Source organism: Ambystoma mexicanum, chromosome 3p, assembly GCF_040938575.1.
Source record: "Ambystoma mexicanum isolate Mex_15411 chromosome 3p, UKY_AmexF1_1, whole genome shotgun sequence".
NCBI lineage: Eukaryota > Metazoa > Chordata > Amphibia > Caudata > Ambystomatidae > Ambystoma > Ambystoma mexicanum.
In genome coordinates this window covers 927,357,945-927,385,749 of record NC_090925.1, presented here as the reverse complement: position 1 = coordinate 927,385,749, position 27,805 = coordinate 927,357,945, and the positions used below count along the sequence as shown (strand labels likewise).

The following is a 27,805-nucleotide window of genomic DNA, read 5'->3' as shown; positions in this document are numbered from 1 at the left end:
CTTCAGGCTGAGACACACCTTACAGACCCACTTCCCAACATTCCCCAAACAACCGCCGACATGGCCCCTGTTACACAAGGTGATCCAGGCAAAGGGAGAGGGTTGATTAGTTTCCACAATTTACAGAACACTGCTCGCTGACACAACTGTGACCGCCGTAAGGGCGAAACAGCGCTGTGAGGCGGCCCTACATGCCACAATACCCAAAGACGAATGGACCTATATCCTTCGACAAACCCAAAAAGGAGCCCTAAATACTCGATTTAAACAGATCCACTTCAACTTCGTGCATCAAACGTACTACACTCCCCAAAAGAAACAACAACACCATTCCAAAGCCTCTGACCATTGCGAAAGGGGCGGTACTCCCTCCGCTGACTTTATTCACCTCGGATGGCACTGACCGGGAGTAGCCCGATTCTGGTCCTCAGTCCTAAAACATACGAGTGCCATAATCGGTGAGGTGCTGGCCCCTGATCCGACCTTCGCTCTCCTGAGTATGACAAAACACCTGCAAGCCCCAGTGAGGAAGCTGGCTTCGCTGCTCCTAGTGCTCGCCCGCAGAAGAATAGCCCTGACTTGGGGACGAGGCCCCCTTCCCTTACTCACAGCATGGAAGAAAGACATCCTTTACTGTCAAGACTTGGATACTGACTTTATACAGACCCTTCCCCTGCATGCGCGTCCTCCCGACATTTGGGCCCCCTACATTAGCTACTTACTGTCGGCTCCTGATGTCGTAAACTCTCAATCTTAAACCTGCAAAGCATATCCAGGTTCAACGCCAGACCCCAGATATGCTCACAAACACTTAGCAGAACAGACTATCTTAAAGGACAACTACGCTAAAGAGTGTTCGATCCACAGTTATTAGATGTGCATTATATGTGCTATGAACGTACTGTTTTGTCTCTTTGTTATTTGGACCTGTAGGTACAGGTCGCTTCTGTTTGCTTTTGTTAAAAACCTAAAAATAAAGTTTAAAAAAAAAATGGCCACCGCAAGGCTTCCTGTTCTGGCAATGATGCAATTTAGCACCTGGGTCGCGGCGGTATTTCGGCTCAGTTTCTGCCGGGCACTAATAGCGTTACTGCCACAGTCGGCACCCGCGTTCATGCCAGGTTGTCAAGCGGCACTAATACCGCTGCACAACCCAGCGGTAACGCTATTTCCGCTCTGCAGAAATTGCACCGGCTTATCACCGGACTTGTGATGAAGCCCTAAGACACTAAAGTTCTTAAGGCTGAATATTCAGAAGCATTTCCACACTACAAGGCAACTCAAAATTACACTTGTATCATTCTAGATAGGAATATAAGACATACATTTATGTTATTACATTTCAACCAAACACACTTTACAAAAATGTACTTCGGCTGATCATTTGCAACAATCGAAGTTAGGTAAACATACGATTCTTAAAAACTGATTGGTTCTGGCAAAGAATGATAAATAGAAGTCAAGATTCATTGAGCTTAGTGGTTGGTAAAATATGGACTAATATTAAGGTCTCTTTGCAAAGTTAGATTATACATTTCTGGGTAAGGATGTATCTGATTTTACTTGAGGTATGCTTGTTGTATATTTCTGTTTGTGTTCAAATGGATTTCAATTATTTTACAAAGTTAACAGAGACATTTGTAATGTGTGTTTTATAATTGTATATGTGGTGTGATATTGTTCATTGGAAACCAAAACCATGTTAATAAAAATTGCCTAAAATAAGAGCAGTTCAACTTCTTGTTTGTGGTGTCCCTGTTTCAGTTCCTAATATTCCTCTTTTCAATTCGCAAATCTTGCGAGTGTGCACGAATTGTGGAAAGGAATATCCATAATTGTTCCTCTGATTCCCCTGATTCTTTGATCTTGCCTGATCAGTTCCATGAGATAATGTCGGCATAAAAATGTCACCAGGTAGGCAACTTTTTTTCCCCTGACCCCTAAAATTCTTCTCCCATGTATTCTAGGAGGGGTATTATTATATATTATTACCTCCAATCCTAGAATATTTGGGGAAAGTGTTTGATTTTCTGGAAGAGGCATTATTAAGGAAAATGTCGCCATCTGGCGGTCATTTTCACTGCAACTTTATCACTGCATCTATAGTTTGATCACCACTTTGAAGGATCCTTAGATTCTGCCAAATGTTGGAGCTGTTACTTCCTAGACAGCAGCAATATCTGCTTAGGCTTTTAAAGGGGTGCAAATTAATGAACCCCAATCTTCACTTAAATGGGAAATGCCTCTTTAAATGGAAAATACTTTCCTACTAAGTTAAATGTACATTACCAAGCCAGTTATTTAAATAACATGCCTATTATTATTATTAGTATTATTATTAGGTATGTATTATGCGTGAACCTAGCTTCAGGAAGCAGTGGAGCACTCTGCAATTGTAGAGGGAAGAACACAGTGAGGGAAGCAGAAAAAGGGAGTGAGGAGCTAACAAGAGAGGGCGAGGGCGGGCAATTGGCATCAGGAGATCTACAAGCAACAAGAGGAGGAGACTGTGGGGAGCAGATCACCAAGTCTCATTTAGGGTGGGGAGTGCAGGGTGTGTGGACCTAGGTTTTAGGGAGGATCCATTCCTTGAAGAGAAAGGTCTTGAGCTCTTTCCTGAGCTGTAGGAGTGATGGGGCAAGTCAAATGTTGACGGGGAGGAGGTTTCAGAGTCTTGTAACATAGACAGAGAAGGCCTATCTTCTGGTTCTTTCCTTCCGGCACCGTTGGGGTTCAAGTCTGCACATGTCCTTACTTCTGGTGGATTTCAGGCCTTCAGGGATGCTGAGTTTCTGAGGTAGCTTGGGACTTCAGGGTGACTGCCTTGTAGAGGTTTCAGAAGGATTTGAAGATGATACAGCGTTGCAGAGGGACCCAGTGGTGTTTGATGAGGGTCGGGGTAATGTGGTCGTATTTGCAGAGTCCTTTAATGCGTCTTGCTGCAACATGCAGGACAATTATCAGGGGTCCCAGGGTAATCGTCAGAAGGCCTTCCAAAAGGGCATTGCCACCATGCAGGTAGGAGAGGACCAAGGCTTGGACAGCTGATATGAAGTTGTTTTCTGGGATGAAGGGCTTGATTTTCTGCAGGAGAGGAAGTTGGTACCAAGCCGTTTGTGTCTTCCTTGCGAAGTGCTGTTTCAATGTGAGGTGCCTGTCCATGTTGAATCCAAGGGACATGGCACAAGTGGTCAGCTGAGGTGTAAAGCTCTCGAGTGTCATAGCAGTGAGCCAAGTCTGGATGTCAGGGTGTTCAGTGTTGTTGGTCAGCAGTAGGAATTCAGTCTTGGAGGGGTTGAGTTTCAGTTAAGTACTGGACATCCAGTAATGGATCAATGTGAAGCAGGCCTTGTGCCGGTGGATGTTTTCGATGAAGGATATCTTGAGGTAGATCTGTGTGTCATCTGCCTATTGGTGGGTGTGGATGTTGTGTGGAGCGAGGAGGGTTCCAAGCGGTTCCATATAAACACTTATTAGAGCCCATCAGCAACTGCCATATTGATAACTTGCTCCATTTAGTTACGATTCGTGTGGCTTGAGCAGTTCTTCTGTTACTCACAACACCTTCCCCTCTGCCTTATGCTCACATTGTTTCCCGCCACCACCTTTTTGCTTATACATGGTTTCCTACTATTTCCTGTTGCCATTCCCTATGAAGAGGCCTTAAAACATAATACATATGCACCACATTATCACTGCGCTAGAAACCTTTGCTTCCTGTGCTGGAGCTTTGTTACCTAAACCTATATTCTCACAAGGAGGGGCGTTTGAGGCCTATTGAACCCTAAGAGAACTATAAAAAATAAGCAGATTTAAAAATAAATAGAAAACATAGCTCAGGAGCTAATTTGTATATTTGTGAGTTAAATGACTCCGCATATAAGAATTTGTAGCCAGGTAACAGAGATCCCCATCACTTTCATGACTGCTGGTGGGATAGACCGTCAAACGGATGTTGTATTGGCGTTTACAACGTATCCGTAGTGTGGGTATGTCCGTGTCAGGAGATACTAGTGGCCAAGGTGTGCAGGGAAGGTCAAAGGCCAACGCAAGTACTAGATGAAAATAGATTGAAACTGAATATGTTTTTGAATGAACTAGAATGACAGTTGGAGAAAATGTTCCGGAAAGGGTGATTCTAGAAGGAGAGCATTGTGCATGAGCTATTTGTATTAAAAGAGTGGCCATGTTACTGGAACAGAGAGTATATGTATAGATGTGTGGAGATGGGTTTGTGTTGGGTGAGACATGGGGCCTCATTACGACTCAGGCGGTAAGGGTTTTACGGCGGCGTTAACAGCGCCGACCCTTACCGCCTGAGTACGAGGTCCCTTAGCGCCAGGGCGGACTTAACACCTGCTTTTAGCAGGTGTTAAAATCCATGGCGCTAAGGGACCATGGAGTTAATTACGCCACCGTAATTTACGGTGGCGTAATTAGCGCCTTCCCCACTCCCATTATGCCCTATGGGGCAAAAATGGGAATGGGGAAGGGTAAATGGGGATTGGGGACTTACCGCCCCGCCAAGGTCGGAATGGGGCGGTAAGTCCGCCAACCACCATGGCGTAAACGTAGTTTACGCCATGGTGGTAAAGTCACGGCCCAGGCGGTAACTTACCGCCTGGGTCGTAATGAGGCCCATGGAAGAGGTGACAATGAAGCGACATTGAATTCGTGGACTACCTGTGATTATGGGTTTCAGAGGTTACGCTCCTGAGGGCCTGTTCTTGCTCTAGAAAGTGAAGATCTTCTGGGGACCATGGCAGGCTGGTTACCAGCCCTTCAATGGCACCATGCTCGAGACCATACCTGGACCGTACCTGGAGCAAGTAACACACAAAAGAAGTGAGCGAATGTGGAATGTTACTCAGTAGTGTGGGCCAGAGGGCCACAGAAACAGGGAAATATAAGCACTATGAAAATGTGTGTGTGTGTGTGCGCGCGTGTGTGTGTGTTGATGCCCATGTCAAAATGTTATTCCCTGAAGACTGTAGGCCAAACAATGGATGTGTAGGTGGTACAGGTGCCCACTATCTCTAGTTCTATCTGTGGGGTGGTAGGCAGGTCCTGTGGTTGCACGGCTGGACAGTGTGCCATGCACCATCTCTAATGCCTGATTTGAGTTGTGCGAGAGCAGGTTAAAGAAGACAGCTAAGACTGCATACAGGACATTCCTAAAATATATGATTCGATAAGTGCATTGGGTAAATTAACCGTCTGGTTTATGGTGTTCATGCTGAAAAGGGGGTTCTTCTGAGGGTGAGATGGACGTGGGTATATCATGTTTCATTACAGGTTGTATTAAAAAGGGCCCTGGTGTTTACACATATACATTGTAATTATGTTTATGTGGATGGAGCCTATGGAAGGCACTCATAGGACAGAAATAATTATGCAAATTAGGGATTTTGGATTACGTTCACACCACATTTGGTGGTTTGATTGATTTGACTAATCTGGGTAGGATTTGGAGTGATGCATGTGTGGGGCAACTTGGACAGTAGTGATTTGACGTCTGATTGTGCACTGTATTATATGATGTGAGTATCATACACAACAGACCCTCCAGGAGCCTGGGTGTATTCCGAGTCCAGCCTGATGGAAAGTTAAGAAAGAAGGACTAGCTGAAGCCTGGGGCAGGTGAAGCTTTCTGAGTAGAGCAGCTATCACAATGGGCCTCATTACAACCCTGGCGTTAAGGGGTTAACGGCGCCGTAAAAGGCTGCGGCGCCGTTAAACCCTTAACGCCAGATTTACACTTTAACGCCTGCTTTTTGCAGGCGTTAAGTCCAACCCGCTAAGGGACCTTGGTGCTAATTACGGCACCATAATTTACGGTGCCGTAATTAGCGCCTTCCCCATTCCCATTGAGCCCTATGGGCCAAAAATGGGAATGGGGAAGGGGCCATGGTGAATGGGGATTTACCGCCCCGCCAACCTTGGAATGGGGCGGTAAATCCGCCATCCACCATGGCGGAATCCGGCATGGACCATGGTGCTAATAGCACCATGGTCCAACGCCAGGGTTGTAAAATGACTTTTCACCTGTCCATATATAAGCCATGTTACATGGATCACCTAGCTTAATGTGTACTCTGGGGCTGTTTGGGTTTCTCTAATTCCCTAAAATCAAACAAGATGCATGTTTTGATACTGGTTTCGATGCGCTGATCCACTGATCTGTACATCACATTATAAACCCTAGGTTTGGCTCTTCACTAATCCAAAAACAGACAAGCTTACAGTAAGGTGTCCGGAAACAATGCTGCTGGTAAGCTTACCGGCATCATTGATTCCGAACCGGCAAACTCATAATGAGGCATGGTTTCTGCCGGACCCATAAGAGGGCCATTGTGTCCTCATTCTTGCTCAGAGATTGGCCCTCATTACGGGTCCGGCGGAAACCATGCCGGTAAAACCGGCATGTAGCCGCCGGACCCGTAATGATTTACGGCCGCCTGACTTTCCGGAATCACCGGGGCATTACAGCCCCGGCGGTCCGGTAAGTCAGGCGCCAGTAAATTGTTGATCCCCATACCCATGGAGTCCCATTGGACTCCACGGGAATGGGGAGCACGGAAGCACCAGCACCGATAATAACGGTGCCGCTGCTTCTGTGAAAGTCTGCGGGCAGGTGCCGTTCTGCCAGGTCATACCCTGGCAGGCAGCTCTGCACCCGCCCTCAGACTCGTAGTTTCCCGGTCCGGAAACAACATTGCCAGTAAGCTTACTGCCACCGTTGTTCCCTGACCGGCAAACTTGTAATGAGGGTCATTGAAATGGGCCCTTCAGGAGTTGGTCACTTCAACACAATTGAAGAGATTGTTACATGTTGACCCACAAGGTTAATTGCACTGAGTATACACCTAACCTGGTATTCAGCTGCCATATATGAAATTGCAAACAACGAACTGTGTGATTCCGACTTCGACTATTCTGGCCCAACTTATTGAGAGTTTGGATTTGACCAGCAAGTGTGACATAGTTGTTATTTATTCTCCTCTTTACCATTTAGGAGACAAATACTGGGTCTTCAAGGAAGTGACTGCAGAGCCAGGCTACCCTCATAGCCTTGTGGACCTTGGCAGTTGCCTACCGCGGGAAGGTATCGACACAGCTTTGCGCTGGGAACTGGCAGGAAAAACCTACTTTTTCAAGGGAGACAGATACTGGAGGTACAATGAAGACAAGAGGACAGCTGATCCTGGATATCCTAAACCCATCACTATATGGAAAGGAATCCCGCCAGCACCCCAAGGAGCATTTGTGAGCAAAGAGGGATGTAAGTAGAGTGTTTTCATTATATGGAGCAATCAATTTATGTTTTGACAATGAAATTGTCTTCAATATTATGCTAGAATATAATGATAACAAAATGATGAAACTTGTATATGTTCTTATGATATCCAATGTACCTAGAACTATAATTCCATAATATTCCAATTGTACATGGAAGCTTGCAATATCTGTATAGGAGCCTTTACATAACATTCTTAATACAGGTGTAGAGACCTTTATTAACAATTCGTACTGGACAAGGAGTGGCGTGGTGGCCTCCCAGCTCAGAACTGGGTCTATACCAGTACAGACCACGCTCATAGCCTCCCCTAAGCGGGATGCCGGCATCTTCCCTCGCCGGGAATCAGGTAAGTGCACTCTCCCTCGCATTCCCTTACCCTTCCACCAGCCCCACCCCACCTTTGCAACATACCCAATCCCCCATCCCTGCCACCCCCACCTCACTTACCTTGTGCTTCCTTGTCCCTTGCGGGCACCAGGAACAGTTGTGTTCCCGACGCATCTCTGACTCGAGAATGGCCACCATGGAAAGGGAGGAGGGACTAGGTGAAGGTCCCTTCTCCTCGATCCATGGGGGCCACCATTTTTGTAGTTTTTTCCCAAGTTGAGAAACAGTTAACACACCATTTCTCAACTCGAGAGAAATAGACTATTAGTTTCCCAGTACAGCGTGCCAGGGTACTAATAGCACTATAACCCATGTAGATGGGCATTACCAGTCAGGTAATGCCCCGGGTCTCACGTTAAAGCTCTGGCTTGTAACTGATGCCCCGGGGCATTACATGCCCAGTAATGCCCCCTGCTCAGGTTATATTGCTTAATTACATCGCTATTCTTATTATAGTTGAGTTGTGACATCACAAGGGCTTCTTCCATAGCCAGCATACTGTATGAATGGCAGAATTCCAGCTACTACTAAAACACATAATTAGCACCCTTGAAGAAAGCCCAAGCCAATCAGGAGCCATGGATCGTGAACTTGAATCACCCAAACAGGCCCATGTTCCATCCCCCCTCTCCTCTGTGCCCCTGGGCCCTGTCGCACCTGCCTACACTCACCATAAGCCTTCCCTTACCCCTCTTGCCAGTGCCTACTATGCTTCATCGCGAGTTTGGTGGTAACCTTTAAATATGGCGGTAATGCTATTACTGCCGCATTTAAGGATCCACCAAATCACAGGTTTGGCAGGATTTACCCCCAGCTCTGAGCTGGGTGTAAATCCGCTGTGAACGTGCTGATTTTCGGCACTATTACCGTGCGCTAATACCGCCGGCGGTATTAGCGCTGAAAATTCCCCATTGGGCCCAATGGGGAATGGAGAATTACCGTTCCGCCAAACCCGTGATCCTGTGCTAATAGTACCAGGGTGGTTGGTGGTAACGCTAATAGCCCCGGCGGTATCCCACCAGTATTACCACTGGGACCTTTGGGAAATGGCTGCAGCCATTGATGGGCCATCCAATCTGCTGCTTAATAGAAACAATAATCCGGCAATTCCAAGATGGCCGCCGTACTGTGAGGCTGCATCCATACGCTGTCCAGCGAGGCCTACAGCAGCAGGCCCTAGGGCCATTCCTAAGCAACACACATCCACCCTCAACTGAAGCATAGCATGCTCCAGTGAAGCAAGACAGAGGAAGAGCTTGCCCGGCAACTCCGACGTATCGGAGTAGTTTAGGAGGGACGTGGCAGTGGAAACAGAGCCAAGTGGGCATTAGCAGCCAGCCAACCTCAGCAGGGCACCCAACACCAACCGGGTACCACCAGGCACTTGTGGCGGCAGAGCCGGCATGAGGTGGAGTGAGGGAGCCGGAGTATTCCCCCCACAAATCTCCCCTGCATCGAAGAGGATGGAGCAGCACCGAGAAGTGTGGGCGGCAGAGAGACAGAGGAAAGTGGTGGACCTCACCGGGGAATGGAAAGCTTGAAAGCACGGACGAGACCCGGCCCCCGCAGCACCCACCATTATAATGGCCAGTAAGGAGGAGGACCCGCTCCTCGGCCTACTGGGCAGCCCGGAGGCACGGGAGAATGACATCACAGACTCAGGCCCTGGAGGTGAAATTTGAAGCTGGACTCGGTGAGGCAGCATTAGCAAGGGGTGGCATTTTAGGGTGGAGGATACCTAGGGGGGAGTGGGGGCCAGTATGCATTCCTCCTACCCCCGGCACGGCAATAAACTCATAGAAAGAAGTTACCGCTCCAGAAACAAGAGATCAGATCCACCACCATCAGATCCACCACCACGCTAAGAGATCCCTGGGACTCTGGCTGCCCCTCTAACTGCCCCCATCCAAGCAGACATAGTGGATTGACCCGACAACAGGGGCGGAAGAAGCATTGGAGGCCCCTGATACGAAAGCTCAACCGGGGGTCCGTGAAGCTGGTAACACCACTCCACCATCATGTGAGTGCCAACAAAGGAGCGGGGAGAAGGTAATATTGGAGGGGATCCAGGTCACCGACCCGACTACACGAAGAAAGAACAGTAGCAACCTCCCCCTGCCTGTGCGAGCTGAAACAAGCTGAAGCATCCAGGGGCAGCGGGAAGAGCCTGCATCTAAAGGATTAAGCCTAAGCGGCATGCACTGAGGCAACAAAGCAAGAAGAAGTGTGAGGGGGGTAAAATCCTTCTAAATGCCAGGGGCGTGAGGCAAGAATCCACCGGCCAAAAATAAATTGAGCATTGGCCCTTAAGGGGGTCAACTAGAACACTGCTGGGGCCAACACCAAGACGCAGGGCTCCCAGAGACACAGAAGCCCCTCCAAGTGAGAAGAACAAAGGAGAAGTCCCCCACACTATGGCCCTGAATAAAGAAGACCTAATGGTGTGCCTGCAGGGAATGTAAGAAAGAATGCTAAACTCCTTCCAAGACCAGCTCATGAAGATGAAAGAGGTCCTGCATAGCTCCCTGCAAGAAGTGAGACATGAGATCAACGACTTGGGCTCCAGAGTGGATGCAATGGAACAAGGTCTCTCGAACATCTCCAAAGAGGTCAGGCAGAATAGTGAACTTCTTGAACAGGTGGCCAAGGTGACACACAACTTGGAGAACCGCTCTCAAAGATCAAATTTTCGAGTGAAAGGCCCGAGCGAAGCTACCCTAGAGGGCGACTTGAAGAGCGCAATGCTTCGGGAGCCTATTGACGGATACTCAGCCAGAAGATATCTTAATAGACTGCATACATAGAGCGGGCCAGAAAAAGGTCAGGGCCAGGCGTGAGGCCATTGGACATCCTGGTCACGCTTACATCTTATGCTGTGAAGGAAAGCATATTGCGGGGGGACAGAACTCACACAGATACCACGGTAAATGGATCCTCCGTTCAGCTTTTCCAAGACCTAGCACGATCCACCTTACAAAAATAGAGGTGCCTCCAGTTACGACGGTGCTCAAAGCCAAATAAATCTCTTACAAATGGACCTTTCCATTCAACCTCCTCTTCACATGGAAGGGGCGACAACAGTTTGTGGGTACGTGCGAAGAGGGTTTGTCAGTTTTTAATATGGAAGAGGGCGGAAGACCACTTATCGCAAAGCTCCATAGCCGCCCCCACCAACTATGCTAATACCTGCGAATGGTCTAGAATTTGAAGAAGGAGAACCAGCAGAGAAAGAAGGTTACAGGGGCTCCAAGGCAAGAAAGGGGTACCAGGACTCCAAGACTGAGATTAAGCCACGCTTTCGGCTCCATACTCACAATGGAGATAATATTACAGAGTGACAATGCCGTGCGGGTGAGGAGTACATAAGAAGCGGACTCCGGTGTGGGTGACAAGCGATTTTCATATAAAAAGAGAGGACAAAAGAGAGGACAAATCAATCCCACATTTCTACCACTTCACACAATTGTACCAAACGAATGCACAAGGGAAAACGGCTGGGGTAATGATTAGGTTTAGAGACTCACTGCAAGCCGAGGTTCAGCAGATCATGAAAGACCCCCAGGGGCATTACGTTTTCTTGAGGATACAAATGGATCACAGGCCATTGACCCGAGCTACGATATACTCCCCCAATGTGGGCCAAGAAAGATTCCTGCGGGATATCTTACAGAAACTATAAAAATGTGCGGATGGGGAGATAATTCTAACAGGCGATTTGAACATAGCATGGGATCCCGAGATAGATAGAAGTGTGGGTAGAAACCAGGGGGACCGTCCAGCATCTAAGACCCAAAGGGAAGTCTTTGACAATCTCACACTAAAGGACACATGGCAACATAGAAGGGGGAAGGAAAAGTGGTACACTTGCTTTTCCCATGTGCACCAAACAATGTCCAGAATAGATTATGTGTGGATGACACCAACCATTCAGGGGGAGGTCGAGGACGTTCACGTAGGGGCGATAGCGCTTTCTGATCATGCCCCGATGACAGTAAAAGTGAAAAGATGGGAACCACACAGGGATTTGTGGCCTTCGACATTTCCTCAGGAAATATTAGAGGCCAGGGCGACGGCAGGTATGCTGGGGGACAAAATAGAGGAGTATTTCTTAGTCGGAGCTCCTGTGGCTGGGGCCCCCCGCATGTCCATGCCCAGGATCTTGTAACACCTGTGCCATTTAACGTGGCTAAGGGCTCCATTACCTACTTAGGTATAAAATTGACGTTGTCATTCTCCGGACTATACGAGGCAAATTATCCAGCGGTTCTAGCTAAGAATGTATCTATCTCACCCTGCTCATTCATATATCAGACCATACAGTGCTCCGCCCCATGGGCATCCCACATTCAGAATGCTCTGCGAATCGCCACAGTGGCGCCATATTATCCACAAAACCTTTGCAATGCTCCAAGTGCGCCTCCTGATCGGAATGCTCAATGCCCTACCTCATCTGTACACATACATGCTCTAAGTGCACAGAACTCTACGCCATTTGCATACCTTGCTCTAAACGCACAGCGCACGGCCCTAATCATGCCCTATGGTCTGAATGTTCCATTTACTGCATCATTGCGGCCCTATGACCTGTATACGCAACACAACATTCAAATTGTGCTCAAAATTCTCCGCCTGTACCGCATTTCCTAAATGTTTCACTGTGCCCCTCAATTATGACATATGTCCAAAATGTTACATTTTGTCCTTCAACTGTGCCGCATGTCCAAAATGTTACATTTTGTCCTTCAACTGTGCTGCATGTCCAAAATGTTCCATTTGCCCTTCAACTGTGCCGCATGTCCAAAATGCTCCATTTTGCCCCCCAATTATGCTGCATGTCCAACATTTCCATTTTGTCCATTTTGTCCTCCAACTGTGCTGCATGTCCAAAATGTTCCATTTTGCCCTTCAACTGTGCTGCATGTCCAAAATGTTCCGTTTTGCCATTCAACTTTGCCGCATGTCCAAAATGTCAATTTTGTCCTTCAACTGTGCTGCATGTCCAAAATGTTCCATTTTGTCCTGCAACTGTGCCGCGTGTTCAGGATATTCCACTTTGCCCCTTAATTGTGCTGCATGTTCAAAATGTTCTAGGCAGAGCCCTGATTGCCCCAACCACGCAACACACCACGCCCAACGTGCCCCTTGCTCCAAACAATCGGTTTGTTCAGTGTTGCGGCCCAAGCCAGCTACATCTTCCTGCTAATCCTCACTCTGCCCCATCTCCACCACATGATCCAAATGCACAGTGCACTGACTCATCTATGCCTCCCTACGCACCAACCACACCAAATGCTTAGTGTACCTCTCCAATCCTGCTTTACGCTCCCAACGTTCAGCGTACACCAGCACAGCCTATGAAACCCACAGATCCATCTACTCTTACTGCGCCACTTCAGCACACCACTCCAATCAAGTTCACCGCCCAGGTCACTACAGACCATGCTCAGCTCTACCAAGTGGCTTCTACTTCTCTGGACTCTACTAGAGCCAAGCCATACAATGGCAGCAAAAACAAACTTCCTAAACACCTTGCAGATTACCTAAACCACACCTGTAATGCAAAACCTCCCAGATCTACAACAAGTGACTCATCTGAAGCACCACCTACGCGGTTAAACTCCATTTCGAGTCAACCAATATGACAGGCGGACTTGTCAACGCCGGATCCCTACTTGCCCCGCCCTTGACATCTCTGACCTTATTACCATCAACCAACTAGACCTAGTAGTGGTAACATAAAACATAAACCTGGCTTCACCCTGCAGCTGGCCCAGCATTCTCATTGGGCATCCCAGAGGGATTTACCATCTATAGGAAAGACAGAACCTCCACCAAAGGAGGCAGAGTTGCATTGATGGCCAAATCAGCCTTGTCCTTTAGACAATCTACTAACCACCTGTTCCCCTCAGGGGGACTACTCTCACTCAAACTATCCACTATCAATACTGCTACTATCACCTTCCACACACTCTACAGGCCTCAAGGTCCTCTCCTCTCCTTCGACAAGGACATAGCACTCTTCCTCTCTAAAGACACCATGCCCTTATCTAGGTTCATCATTCTAGGCAATTTCAACTTAGGCCTGCACGACAAATTGGACCCCAACGCAACTTTCATACAAAACACCAGTGCCACCCAAGGATTCACTTAGCGCATTGACCATGCCACAGATGACAAAGGACGAATGCTGGACTGGTTTGCCGACCTGAACGGCCTGACAAACATAACAGACAACTTCCCTTGCCGTTGGTCAGACCACAAAGACATCATGTTCACCGTGCCCAGACAGCCCATACCGTAAGCAGCATCGCATTTGGCACCAGCCTCCCTCGCCAGGAACACAGGGAATATCAACAGCACCAACATGCTCCCACTGCTAATCCCTACCACAAAGTACCACCACTGGTTGGATAACCTAGCCACTTTAGTAGAATTGTACAATACCACCATCCTCCAAGCACTGGACAATATTGCCCCTCTCAAAACCAAACCCAAAGCTCACCTTAATTCATGGTTGACACCACACCTCAAAAAATTAAGAAACAACAAACGCGCTACAGAATCTCAATGGAAAGACTCACCTACCAAATCTAATAGAGAACTTATCTCTGGAAAAAAATACAAACAAGCCATACTCCAGGCAAAGAGTCTCACATACAATGAGCGAATTGCCAACGCTAAATCTGGGTCCAAAGAACTCTTCACTATACTGAGAGAGTTGGAGACACCAACAAGCCCGCCTGAATCTTGCCACAAAGATGAAACTTGGTGCACCAACATACAGAATGCACTCTTTTACAAAGCCTGTATGTTGCAAAGCGAAATAGCCCATGAAAACGAGAACCTAGTCATCCTAGTTGCCAGCAGTGACCCCCCCACAACAACCACCTACCCGGTTCTCCTTTCGAATTTAGGCCTGTCTCCATTGTTGAAACTACCAAAATTATATCTAGCTTGAAACCTTCTAGATGTCAGGACAACACATGTCTAGCACCACTGATCAAAGAATGTTTCACTGAACTAGCCCCATTCATCACATCCCTCATCAACAATTCATTTGCAGAAAGCATGGTACCTATGAACCTAAAAGATGCCTTGATCCTCCCTCTCTTAAAAAAAACATCACTAGACCCTAATATTCTTACGAACTACCGTCCCATTACCACTGTACCATTCCTCCTGAAGATCTTAGACCATGCAGCCTACCTCCAGATCCAAGAACATCTCGAAACAAACAGCCTCCTGGGTCTGCGTCAATCTAGCTTTAGACCCAGACATGGCACTGAAAAAGCCCTCCTGGATCTAAAAACGAATGGACCTCATCATTGACAATGGCAACCTAGCGATTCTACTACTCTTAGACCTCTCTGCGGTCTTTGATTTAGTGAACCATAAAATGTTATGCCAGCACCCAGACAGCGCTGCAAACTTCTCCTCAAAAGCTATTGCTTGGATCGAATCCTTCCTCTTAGAATGTACAATGAGAGTCTACTTGATCATTCAAACATGGATGGCCCAGAATGAACTGTATAAATGGTGATAAAACCGAGCTCCCGCTAATCGGCACACAACCTTCCCTCAAAAAACTTGACCTAAAATACAAAGCCTTCAGTATAGACGGGAACATCATCACTGTTTCAAAGGAGGTTAAAACCCTAGGTGTATATTTGGACTGCTCACTAACATTGTCTAGACAGGTCAACGCTTCTATCTCGTCAGCATCCTTTACAGCCAAGCTCATTAATGCTTGCAGACCTTACCTCACATCCTACAGTTTTCTGACCTTAGCGAGAGCCCTCATCCTATCCAAATTGGATTATTGTAGCATCCTCCTGGCCAGTGCTTCAAATAGCAGCATCAAAAAACTCCAAGTCACCCAACTTCGAGCTGCACTAAATATCCCCAGGAGAGAGCATATCTCAGAAACAAGACACAAAGCCCACTGGCTTCCAATCCAGGACAGAATCAGGTTCAAAATTCTTGCAACAACACACAAATGCCTTATTAGTACAGCCTCCAACCACCTTACTATCTTACCTAATTCCAGCCAAATAATAAAACATCCTCCCGTTATCCATCAGATCCGACCCTTCACGTTCATCCTTCCAAAATAAACTCCAAATGTGACTCCTTACGTTCAAACGGTAGCACCTCCGATTACAGCAGATACTGTGGCACTGTAAATAACTGTAACACCTGTAAATATTGTACATTGTAAATGATTATTTCACATACTGTCGTAATCCTATGCAAGTGTAAAAATGTTTGTAAAATGCCTGTCCAGCGCCCAGCTACCTACGGGTTAGGCGCACTTAACAAATGTCAAATAACGATCAAGGCAGACGTTAGTGTATGGACTCCCATACAAATCTCCTGGGTGGGTAGGATAGCTACGAGAATGGTTCTCGGGCCACAGGACTAGGCAATGGGCAAGGATGGATCACGCATTTGCAACCGCGCCGCTCGTGGGGCTCTTATGGCTAGAAAAGCATGACCGACCCCAGAGCCAGATACTATTGGTAACGTGTCATATATGGGACCGACTATTAAGGGAAGGGCATCTATCAATGCACCCATCCCCCTTTACCCTGCTTGATAACCCACAATTCTTCCCTGGGACGAAGCAGGGAACATTCTGAGGCTGGAGGGCAAACGACTGTGGGAAAGTGGGGGATGTGGTGCTGGAGGGAAAGTCATGTCTTTTGAGGAGAGTAGGACATACCTGGCACTGACAAAAAGGGACAGGCTGGAATGCTGTCAATTGCGACATTGGTTCAAACAGCCGGAATTCAAAACAGCAACCTCTAGAACTCTCACACCATTTGAGAAATTCATAACGACACACTCTGGTGATTACATTGTATACATCCGTGCACAACCCAAGAGTGCTGGAGAGGGTGCTCGGGGAAAAGGGACTAGAGACACGTTTGGTGGGAATGTCCAGTGCTGGCTCCTTTTTGGGAAGAGGGGAGCTACCAGGTGTAACAGATGATTAAGGGTCCCCAGCAATTCACCCCTTTAGATTGGTTACATGTGATAATTGACCCTGATCTTCCACTACGTAAAGCGTTCATGCTACTGGTCATAGCGGCCTGGCTTGTAATTGCCCGGAAATGGAATCAGAAGGCCCCCCCCCCAAAGAAACACTGACTGGCTCCACAAAGTATGGAATATAGTTGCCATGGAATGTCAACTGGATTTCTGACCATGGTTTTGCTTCCATCCCCATTAGCTTATTCAACTGCTTCGGTACCTGCTCTGGTAGTCCTTGGCTTAATATATGATAAAGTAATCCTACTGTTTTATCCCACGGTTCCCTCGTCTCAAGATGCCAACGCTCTTATATCTCCTGAATATACTGAAGTGGGTCTTCATCCTCACTCATTCTGCATGCCATAATCGTGCTTATGTCTGATGTGTCTGGGTATTGTACACTCAGAGCCTGCCATCCAGCTGCTCTGCAATTAAATGACATGCCATTGTGCGCTGTGTTCTGTGCCATCACTCCAGGGTACCCTGCCCCTTTCCAAACATCGTCAGCTACCTCCCCAAGAATGGCTGAAAGTAAGCTCTTCATGTTGCACACTGCTAGTGTAATCCCTGCTGTCAGTCTTTCCAACTCATATATCAATTTTCCCGCAGTCAACGAGGGTAAATTACACCTCAGATTATCCTTATCCATCTGTTGCCACGGTATATATTGTGGTCGTCCGCCACCCTTTTATATCAACAAGAACTGTGTCAATTCTACTCTCCTGTCATGCTTCCCTACATCTTTAGTGGTAATTAATGCTCTCATCATATTCGCCCTTTTACATCCGGGTAAGGCTTTTAGCCTCTGTGCAGATGGTGTAAATTTGTCTGCACAATGCAATCCAATTTTTGGACATTCAAGGCATCCGTCGGTCCTAGATATCTTTTACCCATATTTTCCGCTCCACCCCATAATGTCTCCCGCTCAGAGCTTACTTCCCTGGATGGGTGACATGGTCTTCTCCCTTCGTCATCGTTGTTTTTCTCTATGTCCTCATCCGACGGCCTAGTTCCCCCACTGTTACTGCTGTCCTCTTCTCCCTCATCTTCGAAATTAAGTCTCATTAATAGGTGTCTCTCCTGCTGTTTCCCCGTATTTCTGTGCAGTGAGTTGCTCTTCCCCCTCGATGGGGACCCTGCTATACTCTTGCCTGGCTTTGGGGCACTGGCGCTATCCCTCCTGCTCCTATACAGTATCCCTATTCTCCTGCATATTCCCTCTTCCTCGTCATCATCTAGAACGTGTCAGCCCTGTCTGCTATCTCACTGAGACGTCTCAATCCACTCCAGTCTCTTTCCCGTTCCTGTCTCCTATCCTTCTCTTCTTCCTCTCTACTTTGATGCTCTTTAACGAGTCTTTCAATTTCCAACCTTCTCTTTTTCCCTCTCTTTCCTCCCTTTCCTTCTCTTCTGCTTTCTCCTTCTTTGTCGCTCTTATTCTTCTCTATCTTTTCATGTTATGTTACGTTAATTACATTTATTAAGCGCTACCTACACCCACTGGGGCATCATGGCGCTGAAGGTATGGAGAGCTGAGGTCAAAGAAAAGATATCAGGAGCAAGGCTCAAACTGAGAACAGAAAAGTTATCAAAGCAGGAGGGAACAAATAATGGTCAACAATCACCCATAACAATAATGGGGAAGAGTTCCACAGGAGGGCTGCTGTCACCGAAAAGGAGCGGCCTCCAACTCGAGAGCGTGTAAAACGGGGAACAAGAATCTGCAAAGGGCCGGACGGGTTCGTCTGCAGATGTTCTTGTCCAGTTTCATAAAAAAAGGCCCGGTGCACCAAACAGAGTGCTTTGATCTTTACCCCGTTTGGCCAGAGGTAGCCAGTACAGGGCATGAAGAATGGGGGACGCAGAGGCATAGCAGGTAGTACCCGTGGCTAACCTGGCTGCCGAGTTTTGGAGGACTTGTAACTGCTGCAGCACAAAACCGGACTGCCCTAGATAAATGGAGTTACAAGAGTTGAAACAACCAGCCGTAATTGAGGAAACTAACCAAGTCCGAAGGGGACCAGGAAAATAAGGCAGGACCTTGGCAAAATGCGCAACTTAAAATGGACAGAATGGGAGACAGCACTAATCTGAGCCTGCATGGAGGGCGGTGCAGAGAGCTTCATGCCCAAGTTTTTAACAACAGTGGAAGGGGTATGCAGAGGGCCAAGTTCAACAAGCCAAAAAACCGAGGACCAGCTTGAGGATTCCGGGGTAGACCCTACAATCAGGAACTCTGTTTTATCAAAGCCAGTTTTTTCCCATCCACACACCGACTGCTGACAGACACTTACGACAATGCTCAGCCGTGGCAAGAGAGAAAGGTCAAGCCTCATCAAGATTTGAGTATCATCAGCATAAGGAAAACACTGAAACCCAAAAGAGGAAATCAGCCTAACCAGAGGCTGAATATAAGTTCAGGGATTAAGGGAACCCCCATCGGTATCGCACCCCCCTGTCCGTCAGCCACTTGGTGAGCGGGCCGCACATTCCTCTCCTCAGGAGGGTGAGAGACAAAAGATCCTGGAAAATGGTGACATGGGCTTCGCCGTAGTCAGTTGGGCCTGCCTGCCTAGCCCGCTCTAGGATCCTTGTCCTCGGTTGATAATAAGGGAAGCGAGCCAGCACCGAGCAGGACTTCTTGTAGCCACCCCCTGCTCGATCAATCCAATCAATGGTCAGGTTCATCCATGGCATCGTCTCCGAAAAGCATGCAGAGCACATCCCGGATGGCTCTTTTGATGTCACCCTCCGTTTCCCCAAAGTATATACAGTAGGGTATGACAGTGGACAGCTCTGGATGCCTGTCCTTGTATATCACTGTTACATGGAAGGAGACGACGATGTAATTACACTTACATTCATTGGCAGACGATATTGATATTGATATTTTATTTATATCGTGCTCGTACACAAGTGTTTCAGAGACGATGGACAAAAATAACTGTTATAGATGGAACTTTGACTTTCTACTGAAGGATAAGTATCTCTCCCAGACGATATTGTCGGAAATCACAGATTACTTTGCCTTTAATGACAATGGAGTGGTGGGGGTGCAGACTCTCTGGGAAGGCTTTAAGGCCACATTGCGGGGAGTCCTCATCAGGGATGGATCCCAGAAAAAGAAAGAACGCAGAACACAAGAAGAGCTAAGGGGGAAGATCAAGGAACTGCAGCTAGGGCATCTGGGGGGTACCAAACTTTCACCGTTTAGGGATGATAAATTGTGGAGTTATATGGTGAAACTCAAGGTCATCCTAGTTTAGGACACGGAAAAGCAGCTGCTATACCTAAAACAGAAACACCACGAGTGTGGGGAAAAGGTGGGCAAAATCCTGGTTTGGAAGCTATGGGAGGAAAGGAAAAGAAAGGCAATGGGGCTTATCAAGGGAAAGGGGGACAGCGAGGTGCACGATCCGGTGAGAATAGGGAAAATATTTGCCAATTTCTATGAAAATCTCTATTCATCTGAATTCACTGGCAAGGATTAACAGATGGTCGCATTCCTAGACCCCCTTTGCCTACTGGGCATACATGGGGGGGGGGAGTCTGAATGGCTGGGGGTGTCTATCTTTGAGGAGGAGATTGTACTAATACTTAAGGGGATGAAGCCAGGGACCGTGCCTGGGAGGGATGGGTTCTCTGTTCTGTTTTACAAAAGGTGCAGATCCACACTGGGCCTCATACCTGGCCAGAGTGTTAACGAGGATTTGTCCGGGGCCCCCTGCCAAGCTTGATGCTGAAGGCCATGATAGTCACAATACACAAAGAGGGCAGGGACCGGACGAGATGTGCCTCTTACCGCCCGATCTCCTTACTAAATAATGACGTACAAATCCTAGCCAAAATCTTGGGCTCCAGCTCGAAACCCTGATCCCGTCCCTAGTTCATGGGGCTCAGGTGGGCTTCATATGAAGGAGACAGGACTCACAATATCCGCAAGACCATCAACCTGATGCACCAGGTTCACACCAAAGGGAACAATGCCTGCCTGATCTCTATTGACTCGGAAAAGCCCTTTGGCGGAATGGAGTGGCCTTTTATGAAGGTGGTGTTAGGGAGGATGCGCCTAGTACAGGGTTTTTTGAGATGGGTAGATGCCCTGCATGGCCGGCCCATGGCACAAGTATGGGTCAATAACATCCTGCATGACTCCTTCCGTATGATGTGTGGCACAAGACAGGGGTTCCCACTGTCACCACTGTTGTACGCCCTCACGATGGAGCCGCTTACTATTGCGATCAGGGCATACCAGGAGATCAAGGGTATCCGGAGCGGTGAGGTGGAGTTCAAACTATCCCTCTTCGTGGATGACATCCTAGGATATCTTACGGAGGTGGGCTCCCCTCTGCCCAAACACTTGGAACAAATAGAGAGCTAAGAATGCCTTTCAGGCCTGAAAATAAGCGTAGACAAATCCATCATTATGCCTGTGGGTCCAAAAGGCTCTAGCCTGTCCGCCCATTCTCGATACTTAGGTATGAGTGTCAAACAGATGCAGACGAAGTATTTTATGGTTGATCGTGCCGAGAAATCTTACAGGGCTAATTGAGGTTTTGACCCAATTCTGGCAAAGATCAAAGAAAATCTTAGAAGGTGGGCTCCCCTCATCCTTTCCTGGTACGGACGTATGACTTCTGTAAAAATGAGTATCCTCCCTTGCTTGCTCTATCTGTTTTCCGCCCTTCCAACGAGGCTCCCAGTGGCATTCTTCCGTGACTTGAAAGCTGTGCTCTCGAAATTTGTATGGCAGAACAAGAGACCGAGAATGAAATGGGCCACCCTCATACTCCCGTGTGATCAGAGAGGTTTTGGCTTACCAGACCCTTACCTATACTATAAGGCTGCACAGTTGTTAAGGGTTTTGTTGGAACACTCAAGGGAGGATCTGAGAACGTACTGGAGCTACCTGGAAGACTTAGTCATCCATCCACTGGAGGTGTGAGATTACCTGTGCTCCCCCTCGTCCACCCCACAAGGGAGCATCCTACGTTGGGAACTTGGAGGGATAGTGGAGCTAATAGAGCTTTTTTCCGTCCTGGCTCTCTCCCATGGTGTGGTTTGGGCCCCCCCCCATTAAATCTGGCGAAGCAAGGGATGAAGTGTGCACAGCAATGGTCTGATGGGGGACTTGAGCGAGTGAGCCAATTTTATGAGCAAGCTGCTTTAGGAGCTTGGAGAAGGTGCAGTAGTGACTGAGCCAGGATGGGGTCATGATCTTTGAGTACCTAAGGTTAAAAAGGATATTTACTGATTCAAAGTGGCTCACCCAGGTCTCCTGGGATCTTGGATGGCTCAGCTGCCCGCAAGGGTTCCCTTTCGCGCATATACAAATTCTTGGTCTCTACCTCAGAGGTTGAGAGATACACATTCAAAAGGTTTTGAGTACAGATCACTGGGAAGGAGATTACAGAGGAGGTATGGGCTAAGATTTTCCGGATTACATTCAATGGCAATCTCTTCACCTCCCCAGGCAATGGCTTGCCTTTTGGCCTCTGTATCTCAAATCCATTCCGCGCTATACTTGCAAATTTTGTCCTGATACCACGGAAGGAATTGGAAGACATAAGGAAGACAAGACAAACGATCTTACTAGGTGTGGTACATTCAGATTGTGCAGGTGCACAGAACAGGAAGTGCGAGGGAGGGCAATAGGGACCAAGTTCACCCAGTCCCGTCAGAATATGTGTTAAGTGCAGAGAAATACCACTCTCATGGGTTGTAACTGAAGTGCAGTAGTGCTGCGGCAAGTGCAAGGCCCAGAGGCAAGTTCAGGAGACTGGTGGGGAAAGCTTAGGACCTGTGAGACTCTTAAAGGTACACCAGACAGCCAGTCAGCAAAACTGAGCAGAAGTAGATGAGAGAGAGAGAGCAAGAGAGCAGAAAGAGGTGGTTGGCAGGGGAGAGGGAGTGAGAAGGAGGAGGAGAAGAGGAAGGTCTTGTGTTTCCAGAATTTAAGGAGATCCGGCTCAAGATGGAGAGAGGGATGGAGGCTGTTCCAGAAGGAGGCACCTGCAGAGGATAAAGATCTCCCCCCCAAGTCTCTGCTTGGAGAAGCGGCTCACCCACAGAGAGTTGGAGGAAGATGAGTGGAAGGCTAGGGAAGGAGAGTATTTAGGAAGAGCGCGTTGCAAATGGGGTGGACCCTGGCCCCAGAAAGCCTTGAGGACAATGCAAAGGGTCTTGAACGTAATCCTTGCAGCCACGGGGAGCCAGTGAAGGGATTTCAATGCTGGGGAGATGCAGTCCCTGGGCTTGAGGCCAAGGATAAGACTTGCGGTTCTGTTCTTTATGGGTTGTAGAGGACTGAAAGTAGAAGAAGGAAGGTTGAGAAAGAGGCTGCTGCAGTAGTCCAACCTAGAGAGGACCAGGGCTCTGGAGAGAGTGAGACTCTGGGGGAAAGTGATAAAAGGTAGAATACCTCTGAGAAGGTGCAGTTGGTAGTGGGACTTTTTAGAGATGTCCGCGATGTGAGACAAGAAGGAGAGAGTGGAGTCGAAGATTATCCCCAGATGTTTTGCCTCATTGGTAGGTGGAGGCGCAGGGCCAAGAGAGGCCATCCAGAGAGAAAGAGGGAAGGCGGGAGCAGGAGTCCCGATGAGGACAATCTCTGTCTTACTGCCATTGAGGCAGAGGTCGTTTGCAGCACTCCACGACTGAATTGCAGACAGAAAGTCAAGTATGAATGAGGAAAAGGAAGAAGCGGAGGGTAGCCTGAAAGAGAGCTACGTGTCATCCACGTAACACTGAAAGTTGGAGGTGAAAGTGGCTATCCTACTGGCCTGGGGGGCCATGTAGCCATTGAAAAAACAGGGTGATAGGTTCGATCCCTGGGGGACACTGCATGGTAGCGTGATAGGGGAGAGAAAGGACCCCAATTCCACCTAGGATGCGTGGTCAGAGAGAAAGGAGATTAGCCACGCCAAGGCCTGATCAGTGATGCCCAGGGTATCATGGAGATGTGCAATCAGGGTGTTGTGGTTTACCATATCGCAGGCAGAGGAGAGGTCGAGTAGAATGAGGACAGAGGGAGAGTTAGAATCGAGATTTGAGAGCAGATCTTTACGGGTGTTCAGAAGAGCAGTTTCCATGCCTCTGGATGCTCTAAAGCCAGACTGGTGGTCATGGAAGCAACCAACAGATTCAGTGTAGAAGGTAAGCTGAGGTAAGCTGAGAAATAGCCAACTTCTCCAGGAATTTGCCCAGGAAAGGAGTGCTAGAGATAGGGTGATGGTTTGCCGGAATGGATGGGTCAGCAGAAGGTTTTTTTGAGGAGAGGGTGCACAAGGGAGTGCTTCAGAGCAGTGGGGAAAACTCCAGTTGCAAAGAAGAGGTTGCAGAGGTCAGCCGAGAGTCAATGTTGTCCTTGATGGTTTTGGAGGGACAGGGTTCCTCCTGTTTGGAGGAGGCTTTCATAGACCAGACTTGTCTAGTGGCCTCCTCAGGTGTCACAGGGGATAGAGAAGAGAGATAGAGAAGAAGGGGAGAGGTGAGGGTGGCCAAGGGAGGTACAAGAGATGTCAGTGCATACGATGGTGAGGAAAAGAGAGGGGATAGGGTATCCTGTGGTTTTGAGGGGAAGTCTGCAGCCTGGGTCGAGCAAAGGGAATGGGTGGGTGCAATGGTGAGGAGGCTGTGGCAGGATTGGCTAGTTCCTTGCAGACCTTGAATAGTTTTGCCGTGTTATTGGATGGCGCAGGGATGCAGGCTTGATAAAGACTCCTTTCTTGCAGCGGATGCAGAGTTTATCCTTTGAAGGAGGTGGCAGGCCAGTTTGTCAGAGGGTACGTCTGAAGAATCCCATTTCCGTTCTAGGATAATTCTAGGATAATTTGAGAATCATCTCACCACATTAAGAACCATCACTTCCTTCTCTCAACTCTCTTACCCCCACGTCTGTGCCCCACTACGGGTCTTCACTTCCACAACAACTCTCAATTTCCTATTTACCAACCCTATATGTGTGACGTCACAAAAGGGAAATCTTGATACTTCAAATGCACCCCCAAAAGTCTCATACTTCTTCGCGACACAATACAAATAACATAACATAGATGTGGCCATCTTCCTTTCCTCCATTCCCAGGGATTTCCAAAAATACATGGGGCCTCATTACGACCCAGGCGGTCCGGAAATAACGGTGGCGGTAAACCCGCCGCCACCGTTGTTTCCGGACCGCCTGAGTCCGACCCCTGCAGGCGGGAGGTGATGTACCCGCCAGGTCTGACCTGGCGGGTTTAACACCTCCCGCATGCAGGCGGACGAGGAAACACCGGCAGCATTACGAGATGCTGCCGGTGTTTCCATGATCCCAATGGGAATGGGGATTTACACCATTCCGCCTCCGTGATTCCCGGAAAACCGGGGTTGTAATGCCGCGGTAATTCCGGGAATCACAGAGGCGGAATGGTAATATGAGTCCGGCGGTAACCAGGCAGTTTTACCGCCTCGGTTACCGCCGGACTCGTAATGAGGCCCATGGTCTTTCTTCTATACCATCGCACAGGATTATATCTCTGTGAGATAAATTAAGTACCACCTTCAGCTACCTAAGCGAGCTGCGCTAACACCTAGACACAGGATTTTTTATATAAATCATCCATAGCTAAGGTATCTGCCTAAAACAGGTATTCTCTTTTTTATCTTTTCATATTTTTCATCCATAATCCAAGCTAAAGCCTGGAGTACAGGTATACTTTTTCATGTCGAGTGTTTTCCTTTTTTAATCTGTAACTTCACATTAAATGCCCGAAACTGATATTCTTCACAACAACGCGAAACAGTCAACAACCAACAACTTCCCCTTCCCAATGTTTGTGTTATGGCTGAGTCTATACTTACACTCTGTGGATCTGCTGAAGTCCTCTGGCACTGCCTTTCCCCCCAATCTGCCACTCTGCCATCCGGTCTGCTTGGAGTCCCACTGGGAGTGGGCAGGAATTTCTCCAAGTTGGCTCCTGGCGACCTCTCAATATCCACGTGTGGTCTTTTTGTCCGGTCCTCGTGGGTTGCAATGCAGCTATTCAGACACCCGGCGGGACAAGGTGGTCTTATCCCTGATGGGTCTTAGCAACCATCCTCTGCTATCACTTGTAATAGTGTTACCAGCCTCCCCACCTACATGCAAGAGGAACTGAGCCTTGGAAATCCACTGCACCAAGAACAGAAGACCCAGCAATAGGAGAAAGTTCAACTGTCTTTATTACACCTTCAAATCACAAGGATTGCAGCATGAACAATGTAGCATTCTTCATATGCACTCAGGGTCTAGACGGTTGTCAGACGGTTTTGTTAGTGTGTGACATCACAAAATGTGGTTGCATCCCAAAAACCTAACATGGGAAGGGATTAGTTAGTTAGGTGAGCTACATATATTTTCTATAAGGGGTTAGTTTATTCATTGGGCAAACCATATCTGGTAGCTCCTCCTGAGGCCACCACCAAAAGTATGAAATGCAAAGTTGCAGGTTATTGAAAGGTGGCTGACCAATGCTACATAGTGTGAGCTTATCGTGGGCGGTGAATAGGGATTGGACAGAAAAAGTATTTTCAGCGTTGGAGCCTTGGACAGGTTCCAGGCCAAATGCAACAACTCAAGGTACTGAAAACGACCCCAAAGGTGCTGAGTGTTCCCAATAAGTTACTTTCTCCGATCTCCCATGCCATGAGACAGAACATTCTTCTTTGAACCTGTGTTACATTTGTATTCCCCTGCCTTTAGTCCAATGGGAACAGCCATCTCTGTCTGGCTTGAATTATTAGGCGCTGTTTGGCAGATTCAGGTCACGGGTATGGAGACCACGAAACAGATATTTCTTGCCTGTAATTATAAGGTTTTTCAGCTTGAGTTCCCTGCAGGTGCTCTTTCCTTTCTGCTATCTGGAAAGTTTCCCAGTGTCCTTGGCTGTCTCTGCACAGCAGCCGTGCTGGAAGCCTGTTCTGTCAGCTTCGAATGGATCAGCCTGTCGGCCTTCTCTGTGTCTTGAGTTCTCAAAGCTCTCCCATTCACTCCAATGTACCTGTAGCATCCATCTTTATTTGCATGGCCATCCCTGTTAGTTGCGTCAAGCATCAGCAAGCCGTTCCTATCTATTCTTATGCGCCTTGCAGTTCTCTGCTCAGCAAATGGTATACGCGTTTCAGTCCTCTAACTATGTGAGTCATAAGCATTTGCTTCGTGTCTATCAGCAATAAACGAATGCATTTGTGTAGCTTTGTGCATGGATGCCTGTGTGCTTCATATCTAACATATCTATGTCATGAGGTCAGTCGTGGCGTCATCAGTGTTCTCTGACTCCATTCAGTTGACTTGCTCTATCAATTACAGGCTCATCTCTTCTGTGAAGTCGTCAGCGTATGGTCTGAATGGCTGTCTGAGTGAATAGCACTTCTCACACCTGCGATATATCAATGATGAAGGGGAGGAAGGGGCCACGAGCGATGAACATCTCTTGTTTCTCTGTCGACGGGCAAAGAGCGGGATACGTGCAACAAGGGCTATGTTTAGGTGCCCCTCTTAACAGTCATGTACACTTACACATACAAGAACGCACACACAAAGTTGTTTATTTGTCTTAAATTAACATCTCTCTTCCACTCCAGCCACCTCAGGACTTCAGGTTGCATCTCTAGCACCGGTAGCTGGCTCTGGACACCTTCACACATAAAGCAGGGAGAGGTGTAAATCAAAACCTCTCCCTGGGTCCTATTACCTGCATGTGTGCCAGCAGAATAAAGGTGTTGGGTTAGGCAACCCTTATTGGCTGAGATGTTCAGGAGTGCCCTCGATCTGGAAAAGGCCATGAAGTGCAACTCCATCTCAGGAGAATTCTCCCAGCTGCTCTGTACAGCTGAGGGAGTGCTCAGCTTTTACTGGGCTTGCCCTCCCCTGAAGTCTCCATAATTGGCAGGGAAGCGCCTTGTCACCCATTATTGATGAGCTACCCATGAGCAGAGGAAATAAGAGAGAAAGGTGGTACAGGTAATAAATAAGTATCATTTTGAGGAGGGGGAATGACAGACTGTAATCTTACAGAGGTGAGAAGTAAGTATTGTTTTGAGGAGAGGGAGTGGCAGAGTGTAATC

The 27,805-nt window shown here is 47.8% G+C and overlaps 1 protein-coding gene across 1 annotated transcript in view; it reads left to right on the top strand.

Annotated features, from left to right (window-relative positions):
* MMP24 (matrix metallopeptidase 24) overlaps positions 1-27,805 on the top strand; it is a 744,834-nt gene that overhangs the window by 702,974 nt on the left and 14,055 nt on the right. The window contains exon 8 of the mRNA XM_069652218.1: positions 7,016-7,282. Coding sequence (XP_069508319.1) covers positions 7,016-7,282 — 267 coding nt within the window. The remainder of the gene's footprint in view (positions 1-7,015; positions 7,283-27,805) is intronic.